We start from the raw sequence: 17,179 nt of genomic DNA on the forward strand, positions 1-17,179 counted from the left end.
TAACATTTCCTAATCGCTCAGCATTAAAAAATATTCTGCTTGTCTGTTTTTCTACCAAAGTGGATAACTTCACATTTCTCCACATTATATTCCATCTGCCATGTTCTTGCCACTCACTCAACATGTCTATCTCCTTTTGCAGCCTCTTTGTCCTGTTCACAACTTGACTTCCCATCTAACTTTGTATCGGCAGCAAACTTGGATACATTCCACTTGGTCCCCTATCATTAATACAGATTGTTAATAGCTGAGGCCCAAGCATTGATCCTTGCGGGACGCCGCTAGTTACAGCCTGCCTACCCAAAAATGGCCCGCTTACTCCTCCACTCTGTTTTCTGTCCGTTAACCAATCCTTAATCCTTTCGAATATATTACCCCATATCCCATGACCCCTAATTTTGTGTAACAACCTCTTGTGTGCACCTTATCAAATGTTTTTTGAAAATCCAAATACACTACATCCACTGGTTCACCCTTATCTATCCTGCTAGTTAAAACCTTAAAAAACTCAACACTATTTCCCTTTCATAAATACAAAAGCAAAATACTGCGGATGCTGGAAATCTGAAATAAAAACAGAAAATGCTGGAAATACTCAGCAGGTCAGGCAGCATCTGTGGAGAGAGAAACAGAGTTAACGATTCAGATCGATGACTCCGAAGTCCCATTAATTTCTCCAATACTACTTATTTACTAATACTAATTTCTTTAATTATCATTCTCACTGGACCCTTGGTTCCCCACTATTTCTGGAATGTTTTTGTGTCTTCTACCGTGAAGACAGATTTAAAGTATTCGTTTAATGTCTGTCATTTCCTGTTCCCCGTTATAATTTCTTCTGTCTTTGAGACCAACGTTTACTTACGCTAACTTTTTTTTTTCATACCTACAGAAGCTTTTACAACCTTTTTCATCTCTTCCTAGTTTATTTCATATTCACCTCTCTCTCTTTGGTCATTCTTTGCTGAATTCTAAAATCCTCCAACCCTCAGGCTTACTACTCCTTTTTGGAAACATTATAAGCCTCTTCCTTTAATCTAATACTACCTTTAACTTGTTAGCCACGGTTGGACCAATTTTCCTGTAACATTTTTATTCCTTAAGGGAATTTATATGCGTTGCGAATTATGAATTGTTTATTTAAATGATTGCTATTGCTTATGTGCTATCATATCTTTTAATCTAATTTCCCTAGCTACCTTGGCCAACTCGCCCCTCATACATACGTAGCTTGCTTTACGATTTAAGACCCCAGTTTTGTACTTAGAATTTTATATTGAGTTTGAGTGATTTATAATCACTCTTCCCCAAAGGCTCCTTTACTGAAAGGTTATTAATTAACCCTGTCTTGTTGCACAATACTATATCTTGAATGCATTCCATGAACTTGCCCTCCAGCATTACTGCAAATTTGATTTGCCCAGTGTTTATGAAAATTAAAGTCCCCCATGATTACTGTATAACCCTTGTTACATGCACCTCTAATTTCCTGATTTTATGCTGTGCCAGACACTACGTCTACTGTTAGGGGGCCTATAAACTACTCCCACCAGTGTTTCCTGCCCCTTGTTGATTCTAAATCTGATTTTCCAAGCTAAGATTCTTTTTCTGTACTGTCTTTATCCCATTGTTTATAATCAGAGCTACCCGCCCCCTTTCTATTTTGCCTATCGCCTCTAAACGTCAAGTACCCTGGAATATTTAGTTCCCAACCATGGCCACTCTGCAACCATGTCTCCACAATGGCTATTAGATTACTCCTATGCTATTAATTCATCTATTTTGTTGTGAATACTTCACAACATTGAGATATAGTGAGATACATTGAGATATAGTGGCTTTAGCTTTAACATTTTTCTATTTTTCCCTGATGTCACCGTAGTCATTAATGCCCTATTTCCTTTGTCAAGCTCTCTGTCCCTTCCTGGCCCACTCTGCTTATTTTTACCCAAATCGCTATTCTGCTCTATAGCTTTGTCGTTTCTCTTACTGCTTTCGAATTTATCCTTTCCTGAATGTTCCCACCCTGCTTCATTATTTTAAAGCCCTATCTACTGCCTTAATTATTTGTTTTGCCAGGACATTGCTCCCATCCCAATTTAAGTGGAGCCCATCCCAACAGAACACCTCCTTCTTTCTCCAGTACTGGTGCCAGTGCCCCATGAAATAAAACCCCCCCCCTGGTTCCCACACCACTTTTTGAGCCATGCATTTAACCTTCTAATCTGTTTGTCCCTATGCTAATTTGCACGTGGCTTGGATAACAATCCAGAAATTATTACCTGTGAGATTCTGCGTTTTAAAAAGATACATTCTAGAATCTTCTGTTGTTATAAATATGCTGATGACATAAAACTCTCTGGATAGGTGATCAGTAGCAAGGCCATTATTGTCTTCAAAGAGACTTGGACCAATTACATACATGGGGTTAGATATCGATATAGCAGATGGGTTTTAAAGTGGATAAGGATAGAAGATGTAACAGGAGACATATATATGACTTGAAAAATTCTCAATGGACAGAGGCCGAAAAGATTTGGGATAGTGGTCATACTCTGAAGACATTTAGTCAATGTGAGATAGTTATTAATGAGGCAGATCGGTACTGGAGTTTATTTGGAATGTATTCGAAAATAAGTTGGAGCTAGTTTTTGAACTTTGGGATGGACAAACTTGACCAAAATGACCTTTAGCCAAAGAGTGGTAAGAATGTGGAACTCGCTGCTACAAGGAGTAGTTGAGGTGACTAGCATAGATGCATTTAAGGGGGAGTTAGATAAGCACAAGAGGGAGAAAGAAACAGAAGGATATGCTGATGAGAAGGTGCATGTAGAGCATAGACCAGTTGGGCCAATTCTGGTGTATGGTTATCCTGCCTCAAAAAGGATACAGGGTACAAGTGCAGTAGAAAGGGATTCATAAAATAGTTGTCAGGATAATTCCAGGCCTTCGAGAATTAAGTTACGAGAGAAGGCTCAAGAGCTAAATTTATTTTCATTTGACTAAGGGAAAACATGATACAAATCTTCAAAATAATTGCTGCAGGGATACTGGCTTCCAGTTCTAATCACTCTGTAGTGCCACAGCCAGCCAATATTGGACTTAAATCTGGCAATTTACAAACCATCCCAACACATCTGGTTATTTTGCAATACCCCAACAAGCTGTTGCACATTTCAGGTCACTATTATGGTTGAATATGTGCCTCCTTCCGAAAGATCCAAATTGCAAATGATACTGCAAATTTGAAGAATGCTCTTGTAGGTGTGTTTTCCTGTAGTGCTGTGAATGAAATTATAGATCCAGTGTTGAAGGCAACAAACAACTTTAGAGGTTCCCTGATTTCATGATTGATTGCAGAGAATGTTTAAGAGAAAATCAGGTACAGTGAAAACCACCTAAGGAAATAGCCACTTAAGTGAATTAAATCTCAATGCACACTTTTTTCTTGTAAATTCCCATGTTTCCACCACTTAATTTGGCAACTCATTTAAGTAAATCCTGTTATTTGCAGTGCTTCTCATGGAACCTCACAATTTGCTGCTGCCTCCCTGACCTCCTTCCCAATTCTACCTCAATTAACACTATCAAAAACAGATAATCTGGTTATTCATTAATTTGAAGTTTGTCTGAAATGTATATATAACCAACAGAGGGGAGAAATAAAAATAAAAACTTAAAAAGCTAGAAATCTGAAATGCAGAGCGGAGTGTAGAATAAAGGCCATTTTCTATAATTTTTAATCTAGACTCTGGGCCTAGAAATACAACTGCGCAACCTGGTATGTCCTGCTTTTACCAGCGTAAGAGTTTTTAAAAAAAACAGAAAAATAAAATGTTATCAATAATTTATATATTAAAACTCCTATGAAATAAGGTAAGTTTATTTTTAGCCCACTTAAAATATGTATAAAAAAAATTAAATTTAAATTTTTGTGTTAACTATTTAATTAAGTGTCATTTTAATTCATTTTAAATATGTGATGTTTTTTTAAATTTGAGGTGTAGAGGTATTTTTGGGGGTATTCCCATTCGTACTTATGGGGTTTCCATACATAACAGAATCCCCATAAGCATGAATGGGAATTCTCTTCTGTCATTTGTTGGGCTGGCCTACGTGATCCCGGGGCGCTCGCAACTGCCTGCGCCCCTGGGATATGTGGGCCTCTACCCACGCGTACTTGGAGAGGCCCAGGACTGCGAATCTCCGTACCTCTAGGTACGTGGACATTTTATTTGCGGATCGGAGGCATTTCCCCATAGGATGTCTCCGACTGCAAATTTAGAACCATTGATGTTTTTGTTGAATCAGTGACATTTACTTTGTGTTTTTCATTGCGATTGATACTGTAGAAACATCACAGAAGTAGTTTTTATTTAAACATTACTTATCCTTAAATCTTTCTATCTTTAGTGTTCTTTGATTTATAAATTGTTATTCATCTCGCTGAAAACTAATATTCAAAATATTTTATTCGGGGCTTGGTGAAACAGACATTCAACAAAGGTAACTGCAATAACATTTGCAAACAGTGAGCAACTGTACATGATCAAATGCCATGTGATGAAATCTCCAAGAATATGTCAAACCAGAGTTAGCAACCTAAAGCATCGGCCCAGCTGGGTTCAGGAAAACATAGAAACATAGAAAATAGGTGCAGGAGTAGGCCATTTGGTCCTTCGAGCCTGCACCACCATTCAATATGATCATGGTTGATCTTGCACTTCAGTACCCCATTCCTGCTTTCTCTCCATGCCCCTTGATCCCTTTAGCCGTAAGGGCCACATCTAACTCCCTTTTGAATATATCTAACAAACTGGCCTCAACAACTTTCTGTGGTAGAGAATTCCACATGCTTACAACTGAATGAAGAAGTTTCTCTTCATCTCGTTCCTAAATGGCTTACCCCTTATCCTTAGACTGTGACCCCTGGTTCTGGACTTCCCCAACATCGGGAACATTCTTCCTGCATCTAACCTGTCCAATCCCGTCAGAATTTTATATGTTTCTATGAGATCCCCTCTCATTCTTCTAAATTCTATTGAATATAAGCCAAGTCGATTCAGTCTTTCTTCATATGTCAGTCCTGTCACCCTGGGAATCAATCTGGTGAACCTTCGCTGCACTTACTCAATAGTAAGAATGTCCGTCCTCAGATTAGGAGACCAAAACTGTACACAATATTCAAGGTGTGGCCTCACCAAGGCCCTGGACAACTGTAGTAAGACCTCCCTGCTCCTATACTCAAATCCTCTCGCTATGAAGGCCAACATGCCATTTGCCGCCTCCACTGCCTGCTGTACCTGCATGCCAACTTTCAATGACTGATGTATACCCAGGTCTTGTTGCAGCTTCCCTTTTACTAATCTGTCATCATTCAAATAATAATCTGCCTTGCTGTTTTTACCACCAGAGTGGATAACCTCACATTTATCTACATTATACCGCATCTGCCATGTATTTGCCCACTCACCTAACCTGTCCAAGTCACCCTGCAGCCTCTTAGCATCCTCCTCACAGCTCACACCGCCACCCAGCTTAGTGTCATCTGCAAACTTGGAAATATTACATTCAATTCCTTTGTCTAAATCATTAATGTATAATGTAAATAGCTGGAATCCCAGCACTGAACCTTGCGGCACTCCACTAGTCACTGCCTGCCATTCTGAAAAGGAACCATTTATTCCTACTCTTTGCTTCCTGTCTACCAACTAGTTCTCTATCCATGTCAGTACATTATCCCCAATACCATGTGCTTTAATTTTGCACACTAATCTCTTGTGTGGGACCTTGTCAAAAGCCTTTTGAAAGTCTAAATACACCACATCCACTGGCTCCCCCTTGTCCACTCTACTAATTACATCCTCAAAAAATTTGACAAGCATGATTTCCCTTTCATAAATCCATGCTAACTTGGACCGATCCTGTCACTGCTTTCCAAATGCGCTGCTATTACATCCTTAATAATTGATTCCAACATTTTCCCCACCATCGATGTCCGGCTGACCGATCTATAATTCCCTGTTTTCGCTCTCCCTCCTTTTTTACAAAGTAGAGTTACATTAGCTACCCTCCAGTCCAAAGGAACTGATCCAGAGTCTATAGAATGTTGGAAAATGACCATCAATGCATCCACTATTTCTAGGGCCACTTCCTTAGATGCAGACTATCAGGCCCTGGGGATTTATCGGCCTTCAATCCCATTAATTTCCCTAACACAATTTGCTGATTAATAAGGATTTCCTTTAGTTCCTCCTTCTCACTAGACTCTCGGTCCCCTAGTATTTTCGGAAGGTTATTTGTGTCTTCCTTAGTGAAGACAGAACCAAAGTATTTGTTCAATTGGTCTGCCATTTCTTTGTTTCCCATTATAAATTCACCTGATTCTGACTGTAAGGGACCTACATTTGTCTTCACTAATCTTTTTCTCTTCATGTATCTGTAGAAGCTTTTGCAGTCAGTTTTTATGTTCCCTGCAAGCTTACTTTCATATTCTATTTTCCCCCTCCTAATTAAACCCTTTGTCCTCCTCTGCTGAATTCTAAATTTCTCCCAATCCTCAGGTTTGCTGCTTTTTTTGGCCAATTTATATGCCTCTTCCTTGGATTTAACACTATCCCTAATTTCCCTTGTAAGCCACGGTTGAGCCGTTTTATTTTTATGCCAGACAGGGATGTACAATTGTTGAAGTTCATCTATGTGATCTTTAAATGTCTGCCATTGCCGATCCACCATCAACCCTTTAATTATCATTCGCCAGTCTATCCTAGCCAAGTCTTCACGCGGCCTAATAGACTGCCTTAAAGGGACCGCTGCAGGCCGCTACTAACAAGGCATGTATGTGAAATGTACTTGCCTTAATGTGGTGCTGGAAGGAGCAGGCCACCACGGCCCTCCTGCTCCCACCCTTCACAATTGCCATTACCCTCCCTCCCAAAAAGCGAACCCTCCCTCCTGATCATGAGGCGAGCTTCCTGATGACGCCCAGTCGGGTGCTGGGGTTCTTCCCCATGTGCACGTTACTGGGTGCCAATGTTCACGTTAAGCCGTGTGGCCATGCAGCCGTCTGGAGGTCCTGCTCAGGCCGCTCAACACCATTAAAGGGGCCAGCACCCCAAAAAAATTAGCAGGAACATTGCTGGGCACACTCAAATTTCTAGTCCCTGTTTTCCAAAGATTTAACGCAGAATAATTTCTTAGGGACTTGTTCAAGAGCCCGATTATCAGAAGCCCTGGAGCAAGTTTCCCGCCCAACCTTTCATTTACATTTGGTGTACATCCAACAAGGGGGTCAAGAAAATGAGCATTGTCATTACGATTTATCCAAACTTGATCCGATTCTTTTTCTTGTTGCAATATATTTTCCCTATTTTGATCATTTGACAGACTTTGATTGTGGAATAATGTTGACTTGAATTTGGATTCCCAACAGCAATTTATCTTTTTCTTTTAAATTGATTACATTTCAGGAAATCCAGTGTGGCTACCATGTCACCTGAAAAATGGTTCAAAAGTACACAGAAGTTTATAATTTAATCTTGATAAATGGCATCTGTGATGAACTATTGTGAAAATCTATTCTTAGGTATTGACAACAATGAGAATGGTGAAAGTTTCTTGGATGTTTTTGGGACCATTAAAGATGACCTAGAAGAGCAACCCAATATGCCTGGTAATGAATACGAACTTGGACTGGACTTGGAGATTGATTTTCCAAGAAGTATGTTCCTTAAGTAAAATTACACTAATTATAATTATTTTATTTTCAAAATTATCTTTATTCTGATATTTAAGTGTTTTCTGCACAAATAATCTCATTTTAGTGTTGTAAGCAAATAATTTGCGATGTAATTATGAATAGCTACTTGTTAATCATGCGAGTGCATATATTTATCCTAACTGCTTTTACTTTTATAACCTGTGCAATAACCCAAACTAGATGGTAGACACGAAACCCGCTCCCAGATCACCACAGAGTTCAATGCAGAAAAATGTAAAAGTAATACATTTTGAAAATAAGAATAAGGAAAGAAAATATACCTTAAATGGTAAAATTATAAATGGTGTAGAGGAGGAGTGGCACAGGTTGAACCTCCCTTGTCCGGAATCCTCTGGACCTGGCCTGTTCTGGATAAGGGATTTTTCCGGATGAGGGGTGGTCACGTTAATTGGATGATAGAGGTACTGAACAAAGGGATATTGGGGTTAGGATTGCAGCAGCGAGATCGCGGGGGGAGGCGGCAGCGGTGGATCGCGAGGTCAGGCCAGCGATTGCGGGAGTAGGCAGCGAGGAAGGACTTCAATGTGTTCATGTCGGAGTTCTGCACACGTGCCACCCAGTGGCTAGGAATGGTTCTGGACCAGTGGTGGTTCGGATAAGGGAGTTCTGGATAAATAAGGGAGGTTCAACCTGTACCAGGGTTTGCAAATAGATGGATCATTAAAGGTAGTAGGATAAGTAGAGAGGGCCATAAAAGGGCACATGGGATCTTTAGTTTTGTGAGTAGTGGCATAGATTACAAACGCAAGGAGGTAATGTGAATATTTGTACAAGATCTGCATTAGGCTGTAATCTCATCCATCATGTATTAGCAGAGAGATTTGTGTGTTAACAGCTGCAGAAGAGTTGGAGACTGAGAGTGAATACCTGTTACCTCCAGTGTTTGGGGAAGAATATGAAGAGCAGCCCAGACCTCAATCTAGAAGAAAGGTATGAGGATATTTTCTTCAATTTAGTCACAATCTTTCATGCTTTATACTTCAATATGAAATGTTAAGTCTTCTATTTTAACAATATATTAAATGTTACATACAATTATAATTAATTATAATATATATAATGAGCCTTAATATCTAGTTTAAAAAAACTTCATCCCAGTCATCTGCATGTATTGGTATCAAAGTATTCAGATTTTGTTTGTCGCTGCATTGCCTTATCTCATTATTTTACTCTATCTGTAACATCCTACAGCCATTAATCTTCATTACCATCATTCTCATTTCCTTCCCCTATCCACCTTTCACCAAAGGAAACAAATGAGGAGGGAGGAATAAAGTTATCTTGTTACTTTTGTATTAATTATCAAATAAATTACAGATCTATATGGGGTATTTATGTTTTGTATGTACACTGCTATTTGTACACTTACTGACTAAAACTAACTCAGGGCATATAGCCCTGTAGCACCAGATTACTTTAAAATGTCACTGATACGTTTTATTTTCATAGGGTACAAAGCAGAAGGCACTTTCTGATAATCATTCCCAAGATGGTAGCGTTACCGCTCCTGAGATTGGTTTTACATTAAGTTACATTTATGGTATAAATGCATGGAAGCAATGGATTGTAAGCAAGAAAGCAAAGAGTGAGGATACAGTTGAAATGGATGGATTTAACTCTGCATGTAAGTTGCATCTATTTTGGTCTACCATTCTGTTAAGTCGTGCAGAAAAACTACAAAGCAACTGCAAGCCATCTGTGATGTGGTGTGACTTATGCCACAGTGCACTGCACCAAAGTTAAGAGGTGACGCTACTGTAGTACACTGTTGTCAGTTGACTATCTTCATAACCAGCAGCAACAACAAATTGCATTTATATAGCACCCATTAATATAGTAAAACAGCCGAAGGCGCTTCATCGGAACGTCATCAAGCAAAATTTGATACCGAGTCACATAAAGAGCTATTAGGACAAGTTTTAAGGAGCATCTTAAAGGAGGAGATTGATAATATCGAGGTGGAGAGGTTTAGGAAGGGAATTCCAGAGCTTGGGGCCTAGTCAGCTGAAAGCACGGCCACCAATGGTGGAACGGTTAAAATTGGCCAGAGGCCAGAATTAGAGGAGCGCAGAGATCTCAGAGGGCTATAGGGCTGGAGTAGGTTCCAGAGATAGGGAGGGGCGAAGCCATAAGTGATTTGAAAAAAAGATAAGAATTTTAAAATCGAGGCGTTGCTGGACTGGGAGCCAATGTCGATGGACGGAACTTGATGCATGTTAGGATATGAGAAGCAGAGTTTCAGATGAGCTTAAGTTTATGTAGGGTGGAAGATGGGAGACTAGCCAGGAGAGAATTGAAATAGTCAAAAGCGTAAATTGAATGAAATTATTTTTTCCACTTTTTAGTATTCACAAAGTCAGCACAGTTTAAAGAGGACCTATTGTCATATACTGCAGCAGAGCTTGACTGTGGATTGGCTGAGTTTGTAAAGGAGGTTCGAAGGCCAAATGGGGAGCGTTATGCATCTGACAGCCTATATTATCTATGTCTTGGAATCCAACAGGTTAGTTAAATTCAGGAATTTTGCTTTTAAGTAAATCGCTTCACATCGTATTTGCTGATGTATTGCTGAGTATGGTCTGTTTGGTGTTTACTGTTTAATAATAGAAAATGGGGTGATTTTAACCCGACTCGGTCAACAGAAACCTGGCAAGTGGGCAGTTAAAATCGTCCTGGCTCTTACCTGTCCGAAAGCTGCCAACATCTTCAATTTTAACCTGCTCTGCTGAGCAGGCAGCAAGGTCATGTGCCCGGAGCCAACAGGATCCTTCTTTACATCTGCATGTTGTAGCCCGATGATATCATTGAGACCCGACTGTAATTTTAACTCCAGCCTGAGCGGGGAATCCACCTGGAGTTAAAATCGGGCCAATATATTTCATTGTTAGCTTTATTTTTTGGGTCTATATATACTTCTGTTCCAAATACAACCCTTCAATCGGTTCCATCATGACAGCACTCATTTGACTTGCAATATTTCAGTTTGGTGGAATGCATTTTGATAACTCATTAAATGCAAGAGTTTCACTACTTTTGATCAATTTTCTCTTTTGTCAGTATACATAAGAATAGAGGCGCATGGAGCCTGATTTACTATTTTATTAACTAAGGGAGCACTTAATATTTTTCTGCCAATTCCCTGCTTGTTTTCCAAATCTTTACTTCCTAAGTAAATATCCATCTCTCTTTTAAATACATCATTTAATTCTGCATCTACAGTCTTCTGGGAGTGTGCTTTCCACATTCCACAGCCCTTAATATAAAGAGATGTTTAACTGGCTTCGTTCTGATTTTAAGATTATGTTCCCTTGTTCTGGATTCCCATACTGGTAGGCAGTAATTCACTATCTACCCTGTCCATTCCTTATTTTAAATACCTCAATCAGCTCCGCTCTTAATCTCTAGAAAATACAAGTTTACTTAGTCTCTCATTATAACTAAGTTCCTTCATACCATGTATTCTCGTAAATCATCAATCCAATTTCTCCAAGACTGGTATATTCTTCCTAAGGTGGACCCCTCAAAACTGAACACAGTACTCCAAGTGAGATCTGACCAGCACGCTCTAACTGCAGTTGTACATTTTATTTTCCATAATTCTTCTGATGCAGCTTGAGTTCACATTAGCCTTTTTGATTACTTTTTGTTATTTATGTCCTGGGCACTTAAATCTCTTTGTTTATCTAATACTCTCTACACTACTCCCCACCCTGTGATTTTCCTATTTGATTATGCTCCCTTCTGCCATTCTTGTGTCCAAAGTATATTACCTCACACTTGATTATAAACTGCTACCGCAATCATTTCTATCCACTCACTAAATCTATTTCTGCTTTTGCAATTTTCTGTTATTCTTCACAGTTCACCATACCTCTGAACTTAGTATCATCTGCAAGGTTGGTATATTCCCAAATCAAATCTTTTATGTATAGAATGAAAATCTGTGCCCCAGCATTGATCCCTTGGACAGACATTTTCCACCAATCTGAGAATGTTCCTTTTTATCCAATACACTGCTTCCTGACTCCCAACCATCGTACGCAAGGGCAAAGTAGCTAGGATCAATGTGGTGTACCTTGATGAGGGCTTTTATGAAACTATTGTGCTACAGGAACATACATAACTGTTATACCTCTGTATAAACAGTGTAATTTTTTTACTGATGTCTCTTTCCTTTGGCTGATTTCATTATATCCTTAGTGGGGTCATAATGGTGAAAGTGCTTCCTGTTCTGTAATGCAAATCCTCAGTGGCTATACTAATAGCACCAATCGTGACTAAAGATTTTTTTTTAAGTGACCCAGGTGTCTGACAAAAAAATCCATCACCATATCTAAATGTCTACAGATCATAAACTGAGAAATGCATATGAATGGAGTTTCCATATGTCTGCTGGAGTGTACGCTCTCCTTGAAAAGATGCACTCCATTTAAGCCCAGACAACTTGGGCACATTTAACTAACTACCCAGTGTGCATCTGGAATTTAACCAACTAAAACACAGTACTGGTGAACTTCCCACTGCTTGTCCAGTTAAGATGGGCCTGTTAGGGCATTGACTTTTACAGAGTTATATAAAATCACATGAAAAAGAATCCCAGCACCCAATTACAAGAGCTATTCCTTCAGGTCGCATCATGCTGGCCAGCCAATTATCAGTACTAATTGGGATTCTGCTGATCTGTCTGGCTTATGTATTGGATTATCAAGTTTGCCACAAAGGATCAATTTAGTTCTGATCTCCCACCGAGCATGTCACGTCGGGGTCCCACTTATGTCTGTACCCTTACTTCGTCTCTTCCCAAGAAGGTTAATGATAATCGGATGCATTTATTGCAGCCGTTTCTCTGATTGGCTCTCCTAATCACATGACCTATTGCTGATTGGTCCCCTTGGAGGAGAAGCCACACGCTGAAGTTTCTCTGGAATGTGTAAATGGAACCGCCCAACCTAGCTTTGCACATTGTAACATGATCCATTTGGACTTCAGAAGTCAGAAAGGACACATCCCTCCCCCAGCCCAATTGCATCCCTCCCCAAGCCAAAGTCTTTTACCCCAGCGCATGACCTTACCCAAAACCCCGCCCCGCCCCATAGATGGGGCATTGTGTACAGATTGTTAACAGGTCTATTGAGTATGAAGTGATTAGTGACAGTGTCGTGACTTCTGGATTTCATCCACTCCAACGATGTCCCTGACGCACCGAGCTTTCCGGGAAATCGGGTATGGGTGTAAATGGGGTTGGAAGAACATGATCTGTCTTCCCCGAGTTCCCTCTCTCTTCCCCACCCTCTCCCGCCCCTCTGTGTCTCTCTCTCCTCCCCACCCCCCCATGTCTCTCTCCCACGTGCATCCCCCCCCGCCCCCAAAACAACCAGGCTCTCTCTCTCTCTTTCCCCGGCCCCCCCCCCCCCCCCCCCCAACAACCAGTCTCTCTCTCTCCCCCACCCCCAGCAACCAAGCTCTTCTACCCCCCCTCCCCCAAGAACCAGGCTCTCTCTTCCCTTCCCCCCCCCCCGCTCACAAACCAGATTGTCTCTCTTTCTCCCCCCTGGTCGCTCGCCGGCTCTCCTCGCCGCTTTCTCCCTGCCCCCGCTTGGCAGCTCAGCGTGGGGCTCAGCGGGGAGCTCGGGACTCGGCAGCGGGGAGCTCGGCAGCTCAGCGGGGAGCTCGGGGCTCAGCAGCGGGGAGCTCGGGACTCGGCAGCGGGGAGCTCGGCGGCTCAGCCGGGGGCTCGGGGCTCAGCAGCTTGCGGCTCAGTCGGGCAACATGGTCGCAATCACTGTGGCCAATTGCGGGGCTCCACATCCGGTTTGGAGCCCCACTTCCGGTTCCGGTTTCGGATGGGGGGGGCGGGGTCCAGAGGACACAGCGCAGAAGGGCGAGAAAATCATTAGTCCAAATAGTCACATCAATGATGATCGCTAGCTGGTTGTTTAAAGGTTAAGCCAATTCCAGTAAATGTGCCAATGAGAATGTTTCCAGCGCTCTTTAGTTACATGCCAACTTTTCATCCTTGCTATCATTTATGGAAATATTTCTCAACAATTTGAGAGGAGAGATTAGAAACTTTTGAATAATTTGAATTCAGTATGTGATGTCTGGCTATTTTCTCATTATAAAGGAACTTGTTAGGTTAGGTGATTGACTTCTAACATTTTAAAATAGTTGTAAACTTAACATTTTTCTACTCTAATGGAAGTTTAAAGTGTATTTCTAGTTTGCACTTCAACTTGCACTTGCTTTTCTGATAAATATTTTCATCGTTATAAGCTGGCTATGTACAGAAATAGCTCTAGTTTGAAGAATGTTGTGGTGCAAAACCTTAATGCAAGCACTTAACCATCTTTATCACTGAAGAGGTCATTATTTTGCTTTCTAGCAACAGGCCTGTTTTTACTGAGATAATTGTGAAGTGGAATGTTTAAGAACTCAGACACACGGTTTCTTGGAATCGATTCCAGGGAAGTCGTTATCATTTGCAAGAGCCATCCCTAAGATTAATTCTTGGTACAAGTTCAAAAGAGCTGCCATTCTTTTCCAGAAGATGATCAACAAACTAGAGAAAACCCTGGAAATGGACAGTTTTCTTGTCATTCTTTCACCAGATTACTAGACAGAACTTTGCATTTGATTCTGATTTATTTCAAAATCCGTTTTAGTGTGACATGCTAATCTCTAGTACGTGTTGAAATGCCGATCCGTTTTACATAATGTTTTTAACATGACTCAACTATATTCGTATGTTCATATTGTTATTTTGACAGCACATTACCAAAGGGCTCATATGAAGTCTGTTTCATTATGGAATAAAGTTCTGAACTAATGACATAGCACTTGTTTGATAGATGGCACAGCGAAACATAAATCTGCCGTTGACATTTTGGTTTATTGCTCACAGGATTATTGCAGTTTTATTTTTCCTTCCACAGTATCTATATGAAAATAATAGGAATGATAATATATTTAGTGACCCCTGCTACCAGGCCTTTAGTGAAGAATTTAACATAATCTTGAGAAGCTGGCGACCAAGTATTCTACCAAACGGTAAGAAACTAAATAATGTTTATATACATTTCTCCAATATTGCTTTTCCTAAATAAATGTGTTTATTACAACTTTTCATGTAAGTTGTACATTAATTTTGCTGTGTAGGTATATAGAAAGATTTAGAAAAATCTATATACTTTTGAAAGTGGATAAGATATAAACATTATTTAAATTGTTAAGATATTGGGTCACACTTGCACTTGTGGATTCACCTACAATCCTAATTTTACTTTGTAATTGAACATATATTGTATTAGAAATTAAGACCATTGTATTAGAAAGTAAGACCAGGATTAACTAAACTGACTTTCTTTTCAGAGATTTGCCAACAAAGTTCCATTGCGCGAATTCCTATGACAAGCAAGAATTGCAACTTTTTATTTAAACTTTATGCAGTCACTCATGGAAAAAATAGTTAAATGCCACTTTTTTTTATTGCCTGTTCCTCAAAACAAGAAAGCATTTACCAGGGTAAAACCATAGTTCTGCAAAAGGTATTACTTTAATGTCCACTTAAAAGTGAGTAACATGCAGCTCCTGTTGCAAGTTTGTTCAGTAAACATCCTAACTATAATAGCTATTTAGCTATGTGATATTTTCCATACTCCGTTTCCCCATTCGAACACCTGACCATCATTTACTGTCCTTCTCTGCAATTCCCTCCAAAATGTCGATTCACTCGCAGATAAGGCGCTTGACATGCACCCTATTATTGTGGATTGACATTGTTGCTTTGACGGAAATTGGGCTCTCCTAACCCTGAGCCTGTATCTTTCTCTAAGACCATAGAAACAGGAGTGGGCCATTCAGCCCCTCGAGCCTGTTCCACCATCCAATGAGAATTTCTTGAAGCAACAGTGTCTATTTACCCCCACCTACCCACTTCTTGGGTAGATGACTACAAGTCCTAATTGTAAGTGGAGGTTACACTTGTTTTAAAGAATGAGGTGGTAATTTTTGTGGCAGATAATCTTACATAGAATGTGGTGCTCTGACCCAAAGAAAATTGTTACTTGCCTTTTTTATTGTAATGGCATCGCATGTATGCCAAGTGATGATGCATTTTGATAGTTTTTTTTTAAATTGTATGGCCTTGATTGCAAAAAAGTAAAATTTAATGTTTGTAATGTTTAACAAAGTAAATTATCTTATAAATTATCTTATGGACAAGCATACTATACATGATTAGTAGGTATTATACATATCAGTATCTTATTATATCATATAAACATATGCCCTGTTGCATAATTTGTAAATGCTGATTTCCTTTGGCTGCTTTTTTAGGATCAATATTTTCACGTGTTGAAGAGGATTATCTATGGAACAGCAAGCAGCTAGGGCCACAATCACCATTTGTTCTTCTTAATACTTTGCTATATTTTAACACTAAATATTTTGGGCTAAGAACCATTGAGCAGCATCTGAGACTTTCCTTTGGAAATGTTGTCAAGCAATGGAATAAAAACTCTGACAGTACTGTATGCATTCGATACGAGGTACCTGCTTTGTGTACAAATGACAATCGAGGTAAGGCATTAATTTGGATAATAAAGGATTTTCTACATATTCTTGGGAGACTTGGATGTCCCTTCAACGTGTAATATAGATTCCTTTTTATTCTCCCCTTATAATCCTATAAACATGTTTCTAAGCATTTTTATCCATTGTCTCATAAGCTAGCTTTTTTATATATCTACAAGCTAAGATAGCTATACATAATGTGTTGTGAAACACATAATTCATTTCCGCAAGTTCATTTTATTAAAAAAATTCTGATGCTATATAGTATGCCCTCTAGTGGGCTGAACAGTAAAAGTCAATCATAGATTGTACACATTGGAATCGATTTTAACTTTTGGGTGGATGACTGGGGCTTTATTGGGTGGCTCAGAAGCTGCCAGGCTGGCAGCAAAGTAAATCCAGGAGGGGATGTCATTATCACGGAGACAGGAGTTGAAGCAGAGACGACTATGGCTCAGATTTATTTGCTCTTTCTGCGACTACAAAAATAATGTAACATTTACCTTTCCGGGGCCTCTTTAGCTCCATCACTAATAAAATAGTTCCAAGAGTGCACGGTGCATGCTCCAATGAGTTCTGTCTTAAAATGGTAATCAAGGGACAAGTGGACATCATAGGCCCTCAATCTGCATAATAAAAAGGCCCGACCGCCTGAAACAGGCAGGCGCTTCATCCACCCAATGGTAGGCACCTCTGAAAGTGGCAGCTGGCCGTTAGTCGGCGTTAATAGGCAAAAAGTCTGCCAACCCCATTTTGAGTCCATAATGCCCCATTATCGCCAATATTGGCAAATTCAAATTGCCCCTTAACTCTAAATTAACTCAGCAA

At 40.0% G+C, this 17,179-nt stretch overlaps 1 protein-coding gene across 2 annotated transcripts in view; it reads left to right on the plus strand.

Moving 5' to 3' along the window:
• zmym2 (zinc finger, MYM-type 2) overlaps positions 1-17,179 on the plus strand; it is a 172,936-nt gene that overhangs the window by 139,491 nt on the left and 16,266 nt on the right. For both annotated transcript variants that reach the window (XM_070892189.1, XM_070892190.1), the window contains exons 18-23: positions 7,586-7,720; positions 8,616-8,710; positions 9,230-9,404; positions 10,126-10,283; positions 14,713-14,827; positions 16,115-16,357. In XM_070892189.1, coding sequence (XP_070748290.1) covers positions 7,586-7,720; positions 8,616-8,710; positions 9,230-9,404; positions 10,126-10,283; positions 14,713-14,827; positions 16,115-16,357 — 921 coding nt within the window. The remainder of the gene's footprint in view (positions 1-7,585; positions 7,721-8,615; positions 8,711-9,229; positions 9,405-10,125; positions 10,284-14,712; positions 14,828-16,114; positions 16,358-17,179) is intronic.

The sequence above is a fragment of the Pristiophorus japonicus genome, chromosome 10 (assembly GCF_044704955.1).
Source record: "Pristiophorus japonicus isolate sPriJap1 chromosome 10, sPriJap1.hap1, whole genome shotgun sequence".
NCBI lineage: Eukaryota > Metazoa > Chordata > Chondrichthyes > Pristiophoridae > Pristiophorus > Pristiophorus japonicus.